Raw genomic sequence first — 13849 nt, 5'->3', positions numbered from 1 at the left:
ATAAATCCCAGCTGTTGGTTGAGTTGGTACCTCACTTCTATAACGGGCACACACTGTGTTTCTTAACTAGGGCTGCCTGTGTATGCCTCATTCACACCAGTGGGCCTAGGTTAAACATTTTCATATTTAAAAACCAAGAGTGAACATAGTGAAATGTAAAATTAATAACAGTTTTTCAGATAAAAATTGGAGACCTCAGGAAGTTCCAAGCTTACCTCTGGCACCCCAGAGGCTTGTTCACCCTCCCTGAAAATGTTTTTAGTGGAAAGATTCAAGCAGCACTGGGCTAGGCTGTGTGTGTGTCGGTGTCGGTGAGGTGGTGGGGACGGGGCTAGGTCGTGTGAAAGATTCAAGCAGCTGTGGCTAGGCTGTATGTGTGTGTGTGTGTGTGTGTGTGTGTGTGTGTGTGTAAGTAACTTCCCAAGTGATAAATCTCCCATCCATTAGTCTGTGTTCTCTGAAAAGCTGATGAGGGAAGAAAAATAAAAGGACTAGAATGTAGAACACATCGGCATTGAGAGGGAGGTGAATTTTGCTTCCTGAGCTCTGTTTACCATTTCTTGAGTCAAGAAGTGGTGTATTTCAAGCACTTAAACTCTTCATCCATTTCTGGAAGTCTTTACTGAAGGCCCAGTTGTTGCTAGAAGTTGGGGTGGATGGGTGGCATGTGGGAAACAGAGGATGAGATTCCTGCATTCAGGGAACTTAGCAGTTGTATGATGAATCAAGAGTAAAGCACACAAAACCCTAGTAAATTAAGAACATAAATGAAGGTGTGCCAACTAATGTGTTACGAATGCTAAATGCAGGAGGAAATCAACCCAAAAGCAGGCCTAATTTAGAATGCAGGCCTCCCAGCAGAGAAAACTTGGTGATAGAAACTGTTCTTAGAGTAGAGAAACAAAATGTATGTGCGCACAATGGAATATCATTCAACCAAATGAAATTCTGATCCATGTTATAACATAGGCAAACCTTGAAAATACTATGTTTAGTGAAATGAGTCAGACACAAAAAGACAAATACTGTATGATTCCACTTATACGAGGTACCTGGAAAAGTCAAATTTCATAGAGACAGAAAGTAGAATAGAGGTTCCCAGGAGTCCGAGTGGGAGGAGAGGATGAGGGATTACTGTTTCATAGGTATATCGTTTGAGTTTGGGATGATGAAAACAATTCTGTAAATGGAGAGTTCTGATGGCCACACACAGTGTGAATGTACTTAACGCCACTGTACGTTTAAAAGCGGCTAAAATGGGAAATTTGACATTATGTATATTTACCACAGTAAAATGTGTGTGTGTATGTATGTATATGCATACACACATGCATACATGGATATATATGTGTGTGTACATATGTCTAAAACAACCTTGAGCCGCGCTATGAAATGCCCATAGGTTGGTATTGAGCTCTTCCCAGAAAAAGCGAAGTACCCAGGACCGAATTTTGCCCCCTGGCCCTAGTGCATTGACCAACAAGAATTGGGAGGGGCTGATGGTTTCCCTGAGAGCCCCTGAAGTTATATGTCAGCTCCTACACACCTTGCTGTTTGTGATTTCTTCAAACTTGCTCTCTGTCACTTTGCATGTTAGGTTGTGGGTTGTCAGGGATCGAACTGTTGAAAGAGGTTCCCCCTGACTCTTGTGAGATGGCCAGGCGGGTCTCTCTGTTCGCTGGCCGGCAGCAGATAGCTTTGATAGAAGGGACCCATGCGGCTCTGAGAAAGTCGGCCTTTGTTGCTCCGTCTGGTTGCCAAAATAAACTGGAATGCTTCATTCCAAAGAGAAAGCTGAGTGAGGGGCCTGACAGTTTTATAGGGAATAAAAGTCTCAGACGTTGGTATATTTTAAATACTTTTTCCTTCCAATCGTGAGAGTTGGAAAAAACAGCTAGAGAGGCAGTTTGGCTTTAAGGGGAACTTCTGTTGGGGGTGTCCAGTGCCTTGGGTAGGTTTGAGAGGGGAGGGCACCACTGGCCTGGGTCCCCGGTGACCGTGGCCCTGCTTCCTTAGGCCGAACCGGGGTCCTCATCCCCTTTGCGCTCTACTCGGGCCGCACGCCAGCCTTTATCTCAGTGCTTCCTTGTCTATAGAACCTCTTGAATAAGGCCCAGCTTTTCCTCAACTCTTTATCCCAAGCCCCTGGCAGAGTCATTGGGAGTGATGCTTAAGAGCGGAGGGAAGAGGAAGGAAGGAGCCCCCAAAGGACAAAGGCAGGCAGATGGGTTTCCAGTGTGTTTCCGATTCGCTGGTCTCTCCATGTCCTTTGAAAAGTTGTATCTTCATTTTAACTTTAATTCTGTGTCAGGGCCTTCTGAGCCTTCTGAGTTTTCCCTAACGGTATCTTAGAGTAAGTGGCTTCATTTTCACATGACGCAGTTGCACAAATTCACTAACTAAAAAGTGGAATTGAGGCTCACAGGCCGTGAAGATGTTGTGAAGTTATTGCAAGATATTTAACAGAATAAAGACTCTAGTCATCTGTTCATTATATTTATCCATTTTTGTCTAGGTCACATCAAAACTCTTTGTCACATTCTTTTAAAACACTTTAGATTGAGGGGATCCATGTGCAGGTTTTTTTTTTTGTTTTTTTTTTGAGACGGAGTTTCACTCTTGTTACCCAGGCTGGAGTGCAATGGCACGATCTCGGCTCACCGCAACCTCCGCCTCCTGGGTTCAGGCAATTCTCCTGCCTCAGCCTCCTGAGTAGCTGGGATTACAGGCACGCGCCACCGTGCCTAGCTAATTTTTTTTTGTATTAGTAGAGACGGGGTTTCACTGTGTTGACCAGGATGGTCTCGATCTCTTGACCTCGTGATCCACCCACCTTGGCCTCCCAAAGTGCTGGGATTACAGGCGTGAGCCACCGTGCCCGGCTGCAGGTTTGTTATGTAGATATATTGTATGAAGCTGAGGTTGGGGCTTCAGTTGAATCCATCATCCAAATAGTGTACATAGTACCCAATAGGGAGTTTTTCAACCCTTGTCCCTGCCCCTAGACACATTCTTAAATATTGCCCAGAGAAGATTCCAGGATATCCCTTACTTAGGGTCATCCCGGCATTTTATATCTCGGTCACATCAAAACTGGTTGTCAATGAGCTATTAAAAAGCAGCGCCGTGAAAGAAGTCTCGGTTTCGACCACATGTGATGCATGGGGTCTCGTATTGTGTCTTTCTGCTCCGTAGCTGGAAGCACCAGCACCCTCACAGCACATGGCATTTTAAAGGCTCCACTGTTGCAGATTCTGTCTTCTTCAGGGCCTGTGGTCAGGAACCTTGTGAAGTGTTGCTGGAAGCTGGGGGTGGGGAGGTGGCATGGAATGGGGGGGCTGATGCCTCCCTCTCCTGCCTCGTTTTTCTGTGGGCCTCATTTGGTATGCAAGGAAATAAGCCAAACAGCCTGTGAAGAAAGGAAGAATGAGATAGTTTCCTAAGTTGTCTCTGCCTGAGTTGGCCGCGGGTCTGGGGCTCATTCAGCCCTTTGTCCCCCTGTTGAGTGCAGTGCGTGTGTGGTGACAATGGAGTGGCGCAGTTACACTGAGGGCTAATGGTAGAAGTTCCGTCAGCCCATTCATGGAGGCAGAGGAGGGTGCAGGGCGCAGAGCTCGAGCCAGCAAGCAGAGGAAGTCAGAGGCCCTTGTAACGAGCTGAAGATCACAAACACTGCTGTCAGGGCTCCAGGCTTGGGGGTGGGGGCAAGGGAGGGGGCCTATCATCATGGAAGTTGGAGGTCTGCCCGACCTCCAGCGCGGTAGGGTACCACCTGTCCAGGCTGACAGACGAGCATTATGGCTTCCCTTTTAATCAGCTTAATTTGGGGCATCTTAACACAATGGCTGGTGCTCTGGAGGCTGCAGGGAAGCTGATGTCCTAGAGCCGCCGCACTTTACATGCACGTAACATCTTTTTGTTGGAGGCGCTTTCGTGTTTTTCCAGCCATTTGGGCTATGTTTCTCTTTCTTGGAGATTCTCTGGTCTGTCTGTCTTTACTTAGAGCTTAGAAGTCAAGGTATACAGAAAAAGAAAGTTCTGAAATTGGAGGCTTGCCCTCTCTAAAGCCAAGCTGAGCTTTTAGCCAGATGTCATTGTGGGGCAAGCCACTTTGGCTCTCCAGGCTCCATTCCCTAGCTGGGAAACGAGAGCACTTGGCTATTTGATTTCCAAAGGCCCTTTAGACCTCCAAATTATCCAAGTCTGTGATGATTTATATATGTCTTCTTATAATCCAGCCCTTCGGAAACACTAACTCCACTCTTCTCTCAGCTTGATGATCATCTAACGGAAGCAGGCCGGTTGGATTTAAGGTGGGGGGTCTTCTCTCCAGGTGGCTGCCCCATCCCCACCCCACCCCAATCCCATGCATTCTCCTGCCCTCCTGCTTTGGGCAAGACCGGGATTGTGTGGAGTTGGCACGTCCAGTGGCAGGTATCGGCACCACTGCACAGTCTCCTCTCCCTTCACCTTCCACTAGCGTACAGAATTTATAAGCCCGTCACAAGTCCAAAGAGGGCCCCTGCCATGTTAAACAAAGGTATTCATATGCGGGGAGTGAGCTCTGTCTCATGGAAGGGAGAGGCCAAGTTCTCTCTCCACCGTCAGAGAATAATGCTTGACATCATTTATACAAGGCAGGCTTTTGCCCTTTTAGTCTTGCTGAGCCAGAATGAGGGATTTGTGTAGTTGAAAGTCGAGCTGATCATTGTCAAGTTGCGAGGAAGTGGAGCCTGAAAGAAGGTTAGACAGGACTGCAGAGAGGGTTAGCATCCTGCTTCACCACGAGGTAAGTCTAGAAGAGGGTGGAGAAGGGAGTTCAGAATTCTTCACTCATGGAGTACCTCCTTTGGTCATCCTTTTACTTTCCAGTCAGAGGGATCATTGATCAAGGGCTGGCCAGGCTGGGCGTGGTGGCTCATGTGTGTAATCCCAGCACTTTGGGAGGCCAAGGTGGGTGGATCACCTGAGGTCAGGAGTTCGAGACCAGCCTGACCAATATGGTAAAACCCTGTCTCTATTAAATACAAAAATTAGCTGGGCGTGGTGGCACACGACTGTAGTCCCAGCTATTTGGGAGGCTGAGGTGGGAGAATCACTTTAACACACAGAAGGTCCCTCAGTCAGCCAAGAATCCTGCCATCTCCTTTAGATAACAAAAGCTCTTAGGCCTTATGCTTTGGGTAGGATTTGTCTTCCATGGACAAGCATTCAGTTGGAAACAAGTATACAGTCCCTGCCTCTATGGTAGGGAGGTACTCTGACCTAGTCTCTCTGCCTCCTGGAAAAAAAGAAAAATTGTAAACATCCCCTTCACCTGTTCCTCAAGTCCCTGTACAGTGGAAGGACATTACACCTGAACTTCCTGGATTCAGTGGATTATTCTCTGCAAGAAAAAAAAACAGAGAAAGAAGAAAATATGAATTTAGATTGTTAGGTTCAGCGTTTCACTAATTGAGTGCACATAGCGGGTGAGGGAGGACAGATGGGATGTGGGGTTGAAGCTGCTGTTCTGGGTCTTGGTTCCTGCCCCTGCACTGTGGAGTGAGCATTTCATCACACCATGTTGATTCTAGCGTTTAAGTCAACTCCTTCATGCTGTGCTCAAATGCAGAACGGCTGTCTATCTCTATCCCAGCTTTAGAAGAAAAACTGATAGTGTGAGACTTGCCATTCCTCTCTGATGTGGAACCTTCCTATGGGACATTCCACAGTAATTTTGACTATAATCACTTTTTGCCTTTAACTCCCACATTCATTTCGATTCTATATTTAATATTAACTTTTTCAGATTATAAGGATTTGAGGTTTTCAAACATCTACCAAAATGTAAGTGCCCCTAGAAACATTATACTTTTAGGCTGCGCGTGGTGGCTCACGCCTGTAATCCCAGCACTTTGGGAGGCCAAGGCAGGCAGACCACCTGAGGTCAGGAGTTCAAGACCAGCCTGGTCAACATGGTAAAACCCCATCTCTACTAAAAATACAAAAATTAGCTGGGCGTGGTGGCACGTGCCTAGAATCCCAGCTACTTGGAAAGCTGAGGCAGGAGAATCCCTTGAACCTGAGAGATGGAGGTTGCAGTGAGCTGAGACTGCACCATTGCACTCCAGCCTGGGCAACAGAGCGAGACTCCATCTCAAAAAAAAAAGAAAAGAAAAAAGAAACATTATACCTTTAGCTTTCACCACCTAGCAAGTGGTAACCTATGACGATATGACGACAACACTGCCACATTCCTTGAGGGAAAAACTTGGGGAAGAGCGGAACAGGGATAAGGCAGGTGAGCCCCATGAGATTTCTCATCATTCATTCAGCTTGGCGGGTCGGACAGGGTAAGGAATGCGACCAGGAGATGCCACAGGAAAGTCTGAGAGGTGTTATCAAATCCCGGAGGCCAGTACCTGACTCCACCTCAGCTTCGTTCAGGGTGGCATGGAGACCCCTGCTGCTGGGTCATGTTGTCACCGTCAGCACTCTCCCCAGCACCAGACACACAATCTTCACTAAAGATTGTCAAGATCTAGACACACAATTCACCAGTCTTGACTAAACGCTAATGTATACCTCATTTCAAAGAAATCTGAGGAATTCTTTCAGGTTCCAGGACCGATTTACTGTTACACATAATAGTGATCATTTATTGAGCTCTGCTTAGCACTACACATATACCAGGATCATCTCAGTTGCCCTTTACTCTGAGTGTTCTGTTATCCTTGCTTTATGGATGGGGAAACTGAGATCAGAAAAGTTAAATGACAGGTGCCACCTGCAAGTATGGTGGGTGGGCAGCAAATACCAATGTGCCTGGCTAGGTGCATTTTAGATTTTTGGGAAATAAAGATAATGCTTTTCCGCTTGGCAAAATAGAAACCCTCTAGGTGGTGAGAATTGCACAGTGAAAGAAACAAAAGGGAGGAGGGCGAATCACGAGGTCAAGAGATCGAGACCATCCTGGCCAACATGGTGAAACCACGTCTCTACTAAAAATACAAAAATTAGCTGGGTGTGGTGGTGTGCACCTGTAATTCCAGCTACTCAGGAGGCTGAGGCAGGAGGATCGCTTGAACCTGGGTGGCAGAGGTTGCAGTGAGCCAAGATCGTACCACTGCACTCCAGCCTGGAGGACAGAGTGACACTCTGTCTCAAAAAAAAAAAAGTATTTACAGTTTATGTGAGGGTCAGTACATTGGTCCATTAGCTTCCTTCTTCTCTAGTTCTCAGGAGCTGAGTTTGCTAATGTCGTAGCACCTCTGCCACTTCCCAGCCTCCCCAGGCAGAAAGCATCTGGTTGGCCCCTTGATTACCAGGCATCCATAAGCGGACCATCATTTAGGCCAGTGCTTCTCAGAATACCCATCACCTGGGCTCTGCTAAAATGCAGGTTCTGATTAGCTCGGCCTGGGTTGACTGAGATTCTGCAGGTCCAACAAGCTCGCAGGTGATGCTGATGCTGCCGGCCCACGGACCCCACCTGGAGTAGTGAGGTTCCTTGGCACTTTAAGAACATCCCTCCTTTACTTCACATTTATTCCTACTGGAAACTAGCATAGAATTATGCAGGCTAAATTATGCATGTTTTCTTGGTGGATGCTCTGTGTCCTGTTCCTCTTGCTAACAGCTCTGGTCTGGACCGTTGTTCTAGGATTGTCTCAAAGCCTGCCAGGAGCAGATTGAGGCGGTGCTCCTCAATAGCCTGCAGCAGTACCGTCAGGACCAGCGCGACGGATCCAAGTCGGAGGATGAACTGGACCAAGCCAGCACCCCTACAGACGTGCGGGATATCGACCTGTGAGGATGCCAGTTGGGCCGGAAGAGAGGCGCACTCATAATCTGCTCTCTCCTTCTTTCTGGTTATGTTTTGTTCTTTGTGTTTTAGGGTGAAACTTAAAAAAAAAAATTCTGCCCCCACCTAGATCATATTTAAAGATCTTTTAGAAGTGAGAGAAAAAGGTCCTATAAAAAGCATTTGGTGCCTATTTGAAGTACAGCATAAGGGAATCCCTTGTATATGCGAACAGTTATTGTTTGATTATGTAAAAGGAATAGTAAAATGCTTACAGGAAAACCTGCAGAGTAGTTAGAGAATATGTATGCCTGCAATATGGGAACAAATTAGAGGAGACTTTTTTTTCATGTTATGAGCTAGCACATACACCCCCTTGTAGTATAATTTCAAGGAACTGTGTACGCCATTTATGGCATGATTAGATTGCAAAGCAGTGAACTCAAGAAGGAATTGAGATAAGGAGGGACATGATGGGGAGGGAGTACAAAACAATCTCTCAACATGATTGAACCATTTGGAATGGAGAAGCATTTTTGCTCTCAGCCACCTGTTACTAAGTCAGGAGCGTGGTTGGATCTCTACGTTATGTTCTCTCGCTGTCTACAGTAGCTGCTACCTAAAAAAGATGTTTTATTTTGCCAGTTGGACACAGGTGATAGGCTCCTGGATTTCATGTTCTGTGACATCCTGCTTCTTCTTCCAAATGCAGTTCGTTGCAGACACCACCGTATTGCTATCTAATGGGGAAATGTAGCTATGGACCATAACCAAAACTCACATGAAACGGAGGCAGATGGAGACCAAGGGTGGGAGCCAGCATGGAGTCTTTTCTGTTATTCTATTTAAAAGGGTAATGTGGCCTTGGCATTTCTTCTTAGAAAAAAAACTAATTTTTGGTGCTGATTGGCATGTCTGGTTCACAGTTTAGCATTGTTATAAACCATTCCATTCGAAAAGCACTTTGAAAAATTGTTCCCAAGCGATAGATGGGATGGTTTATGCAAGTCAAGCTGAATACTCCTGTCCTCTTCTCTTTTGCCCTCTCCCTTCCTGCCCCTAGTCTGGGTTACTCTTCGCTTCTCTTATCTGACATTCTTTGGTACACAGTTCTGGTGTTCCTACCAGGACTCTTGAGACACACCCCCTTTCTGCTGACATTCCCATCACAACATTCCTCAGAAAAGCCTCTAAACTACCATTCTGATGGCACAGAAGGATCTTTATTCCCGTCTCTGTACTTCTCCTTTGGACATGGAAAGTTATTGCTGGTGCAAAGATAGATGGCTGAACATCAGGGTGTGGCATTTTGTTCCCTTTTCTGTTTTTTTTTCCTTTTTGTTGTTGTCATTGTTAATTTTATTGCAAAGTTGTATTCAGCGTACTTGAATTTTTTTTTTCTCTCCACTTCTTAGAGGCATTCAGTTAGCAAAGAGGTTGGAGCAACAACTTTTTTTTTTTTTTTGCACAATTGTAATTGATAGGTAATGAAGCTATTTGTTAAAATATTTGCCTTTTCAAGTAAAAAAGAAAAATCAGAACAGGGCTACTTTGAAGAATTATTTTATACACAGATTCTGCCTTGTTTCACAGTATGAGGGTTGAAGATGGAAAAAAATCTAAGGGTCTCTTATTTTTTCATTTTGTTTTGTTCAGTTTGGTTTTTTTTTTTTTTTTTTGCGCTGCTAAGAAGCTAAAATCATCCATCCTTATTCACATTGACAGTACCTAGCTGTAATGTTTCACAGAGTGTGCTGCTATTTTATAAACATTTTTATAATATATTATTTTACTGCTTAAATTCCAAGTCCTGAAGTAGATGGTTAAGATAGGAGTTCTTTGTACTGGAAAAGCCCTTCCGTAGTTTGCTTTCTTCTCGTAGCTTATTCATGGTTTTTTTTTTTTTTTCCTTTTTGGTTTTTTGGGTTTTTTTTTTTTTCCTCTGATCACATTCTTCAAAGACGGAGTATTCTTTACCTCAGGTTTACTGGACAAAATAAATAACTACAAAAGACAATGATTCACACTTTTGATTTCATTATACCTCACAACCGTACAGTTTCTGCTTGGGAGCCCATTCACGTGAGGAATAGAGAAGAGTGTGAGCAGGGCTGAACTCCCTCTCAGGTGGAAGGCAGGGCAGTCTCACTCCCAGGGACCTTTTTGGTCATGGAGGCCATCGGGCTCCCATTTTGACCCCGGTATCCTCATCATGATGGAAAAAATACGTTGAACCAAGGGATCCTCCCTCCCCTTCAAGGCAGACGTTCAGTACAAACATCGTGATTTGCACTTAGGTACCAGGTATCAGGAAACAGACTAAAAAGAATTCCAGCAGGCTGTATGGAGAGCCTCATCTTGCAGCGTTTTCAAAAGCAGGGCTTCATCTGCAAAGGACTCTTTCATCTTGAAGTTTTTTCCTCCGTCTTTCCCCTTCCCTGGCCTGGACACCTTGAGTTTAGGATCATCTCTGCAGATTTCCTAGGTCTGAATCTGTGAGTAGATGAATGTGCAGCAAGCCGCATGTGTGGTGCTTCCTTCTCCCTCCTCTGTCTCAAACTGCAGGCAAGCACTATGCAAGCCCAGGTCCTCTGCTAAGCGGTACTAAATGGTTTTCGGGTTTTCAATCACTGAATTGGCAGGATAAGAAAAATAGGTCAGATAAATATGGGATGGTAGTTGAAGGGAGCTGAAGAGGCTGCTTCTCTACAGAGGTGAAATTCCAGATGAGTCAGTCTCTGGGGAAGTGTGTTTAGAAGTGTTCAGGACTTTGTAGTTAGCATGACCCTAAAATTCTAGGGGATTTCTGGTGGGACAGTGGGTGGTGAATTCTGAAGTTTTGGAGAAGAAAGTGGAGCAGCCAGCAAGTTAGCCAGAGTTTTCTTAAGAGCCAGCTTTGCTCAGCACACTCTCCTGGGCCCCAGGGAGTCCCACAGAATGGGGAAAGCGGGAACTCTGGAGTTCTTGGGAATCTTGGAGCCTAAAGAGGAAACGAAGTGCAAATTCATTTCATGGCGACTGACCCTTGAGCTTAAACGGAAGCAGCAAATGAAAGAACCCGACAAATAAGGAAGGGCACAGGCCTCTCTGACTCTATTTACAATCTGTAACTTTGCACTCTTCCTGTCGCCCCGAGGCCCCTGAGTCCTAGCTTTTCTCTTTCTCATCCTTGGGGCCTTGGTGATGATGGGTATGGGGCTGCTGATGGGAAGGTGCGGGGTTGTTGGGCTTTTTGCCTGCTCCCTGCTTAAACAAAAGAACAAATCCTGGATTTGTCCAAAATCCGAAATCTTGGATTTTGCCCTCTTTTTGGATCTTGGTCTCCTTGGGAGGAGTTTGTTCCAGAGGGGCTCTCCCTGTGGATTTGAACTCGCTCTTTTTTTGTTGTTGTTCTTTCTCTTCTTTTTCTCCCCTTCCGCTAAAGGGGTTCCAAATTTTCCTGGTCTTTTTCTACCTTATTGTCTTCGTATCTCTCTTTACTTCCATCTGTTTGTTTCTCTCCATCAGTGGGGGCTGAGTTGATCCCCCAGCCTGCCAAATTTTAATCCTTCCCCTCTTTTGGCCAGATCCTAGGGGGAAGAAATCCTAGTATGCCAAAAATATATGCTAAGCATAATTAAACTCCATGCGGGTCCATAATAGCCGAGAAGCCTGCAGGAGAAAGCCGAGGGCAGTTCCCTCTGCAGAACACCCCATGCGTGCTGAGAGGCAAGCTCCTTCAAGAAGGAGCTGCTCTTCCAGGAGGCTTTATTTTGAACTGCCCCAGGACCCCACTGGAGAGCACAGCATGCCTTACCCCTGGGTTACCCTTGGTCTGTGTGCTCTGTACTGGAGGCTCTGTTCTGCCTCTTACCAGCCAGGTCAGGGGCACACATGGCTTACGTGATAAAGCCAGAGAGGAGAAGACATCCCTGACAGCGTCACACTGCATCCCTTTGCTAGCAGGATGGGCACCTCTTCAGACAGAGCTGCCGCTTTCCTGCTGTCTAGCACCTCTAGGGCCTCTCCAGACTGTGCCCAGGGAGCTCTGGGACTGAAAGGTTAAGAACATTAGGCAGGATCAGATGACTTTCTCAAAGAGGGCAGGGGAATTTTCTCTCCATGGGCCACAGGGGACAGGGCTGGGAGAAGAAATAGACTTGCACCTTATGTCATGTAAATAATTGATTTTCTAGTTCAAGAAGATAATATTGGTAGTGTGGGAATTGGAGGTAGGAAGGGGAGGAAGTCTGAGTAAGCCAGTTGGCTTCTAAGCCAAAAGGATTCCTCTTTGTTTATCTCTGAGACAGTCCAACCTTGAGAATAGCTTTAAAAGGGAAATTAATGCTGAGACGATAAAGTCCCCTTAAGCCAACAAACCCTCTGTAGCTATAGAATGAGTGCAGTCTTCTGTTGGTGTGGACTCAGAGCAATTTACAAGAGCTGTTCATGCAGCCATCCATTTGTGCAAAATAGGGTAAGAAGATTCCAGAGAATGTTTATTGCTTCCTCATACCACATGGCTTTTGATGATTCTGGATGAAATGACCCAGAATGGTCATTTCAGGCACAACGATACTACATTCGTGTGTCTCTGCTTTTCAACTTGGCTGGGCTATCAGACCCTATTCTTGGCTCAGGTTTTAAGAAGCCATCAGCAAATGTGTACATGCACGCTGGAGCTGCGGCCTTCATTCCTTTGCCTGCAGCCTACTTTGGGGAAATAAAGTGCCTTACTGACTGTAGCCATTACAGTATCCAATGTCTTTTGACAGGTGCCTGTCCTTGAAACACAAAGATTCTATTTTTATTTTTAATTGGTTTAGTTCCTACTGCTGGCCAACTCTTACATCCCCAGCAAATCACTGGGCCATTGGATTTTTTCCATTATGTTCATTACCCTTATACCATGTACCTCAGATCTCTCTCTTCTCTCTCTCTGTTATAGTTTCTCGTCTTGGACTTTCCTTTTCTTTTTCTTTTTCTTTTCTTTTTTTTTTTTTTTTTTTTGCTTTAAAACAAGTGTGATGCCATGTCAAGTCAATGTTATTCTCTCACAGTGTACTCTATAAGAGGTGTGGGTGTGTATTTGGTCAGGACATTAGAAAGTGCTGAAGTAGCATGATCAGTGTATGCAGAAAGGTTTTTAGGAAGTATGGTAAAATGTTGTATTGGCTATGATGGTGACATGATATAGTCAGCTGCATTTTAAGAGGTCTTATCTGTTCAGTATTAAGTGATTTAAAAAAATAATAACCTGTTTTCTGACTAGTTTAAAGATGGATTTGAAAATGGTTTTGAATGCAATTAGATTATGCTATTTGGACAATAAACTCACCTTGACCTAAACTATCTGACTATTTTTGACTTGTTTATCAACCAGCACTCCTCAGAATGGAAGACACTTGTCTCATGTCAGAACTCTGTTTTATGCTGCTGCAACAATTGGCAGGGACATAAAAGACACATTCTAACCTGGAATATAATCTACATGTGCCTCTGTGTTATGGCAGGACAAGTCATTGTTGACATTGCTAGGGGATGGGAGTGCTCATGCAGCCAGATTATAAGCAAGAAGACCTAGTCTACCTTCAGAGTGTGGTACATCACACACACTATAACTGGTCCTCAGAGGATATCCCTGATTGTTGCCAGCTACTCACTCTAGCCTGTGAGGAAGCATCTCCTGGCATGAGAGATACCAGAAGCCTGCGGTGCCATCTCCAGGTTCTGGGGAACCCTACCCCTGCAGCTTTCCTGTCTTCTGCCTGCTGTTCTTAGTGGCTCCCATCTGATTTCTGATCCTTCCTGCACCCCTCCTCTGAGACACAGGCCACAACTGCCCTTGGTGGAGTCTGGAGAGGCAGAGCCTGGGAATGGGATGTGACAGTCTCCGTACTGCTTGAAGGAATTTCAGGGCCCTAGGCTCAGCTGCTCTTGGACCTCAGCTCCTCAGACCAGCTTTCTTCCCAAGTGTGGTGGGTATACAGAAGGCAGCCTAATAAACACTTTTTTTTTTTTTTTTGAGATGTAGTCTCGCTTTGTCCCCAGGCTGGAGTGCAATGGCACAGTCTCGGCTCACTG

General features: G+C 45.5%; 1 protein-coding gene across 1 annotated transcript in view; it reads left to right on the top strand.

Annotated features, from left to right (window-relative positions):
* CCND2 (cyclin D2) overlaps nt 1-13114 on the top strand; it is a 30228-nt gene extending 17114 nt beyond the window's left edge. The window contains exon 5 of the mRNA XM_012455904.3: nt 7646-13114. Within this exon, the coding sequence (XP_012311327.1) occupies nt 7646-7795 (150 nt within the window). The 3' untranslated portion in view covers nt 7796-13114. The remainder of the gene's footprint in view (nt 1-7645) is intronic.
* Nucleotides 13115-13849: the final 735 nt, after the last annotated feature.

The sequence above is a fragment of the Aotus nancymaae genome, unplaced genomic scaffold (genome assembly GCF_030222135.1).
Source record: "Aotus nancymaae isolate 86718 unplaced genomic scaffold, 86718_ANA_hifiasm-v0.15.2.pri h1tg000016l, whole genome shotgun sequence".
NCBI lineage: Eukaryota > Metazoa > Chordata > Mammalia > Primates > Aotidae > Aotus > Aotus nancymaae.
This window is presented reverse-complemented; position numbering and strand designations above follow the sequence as displayed.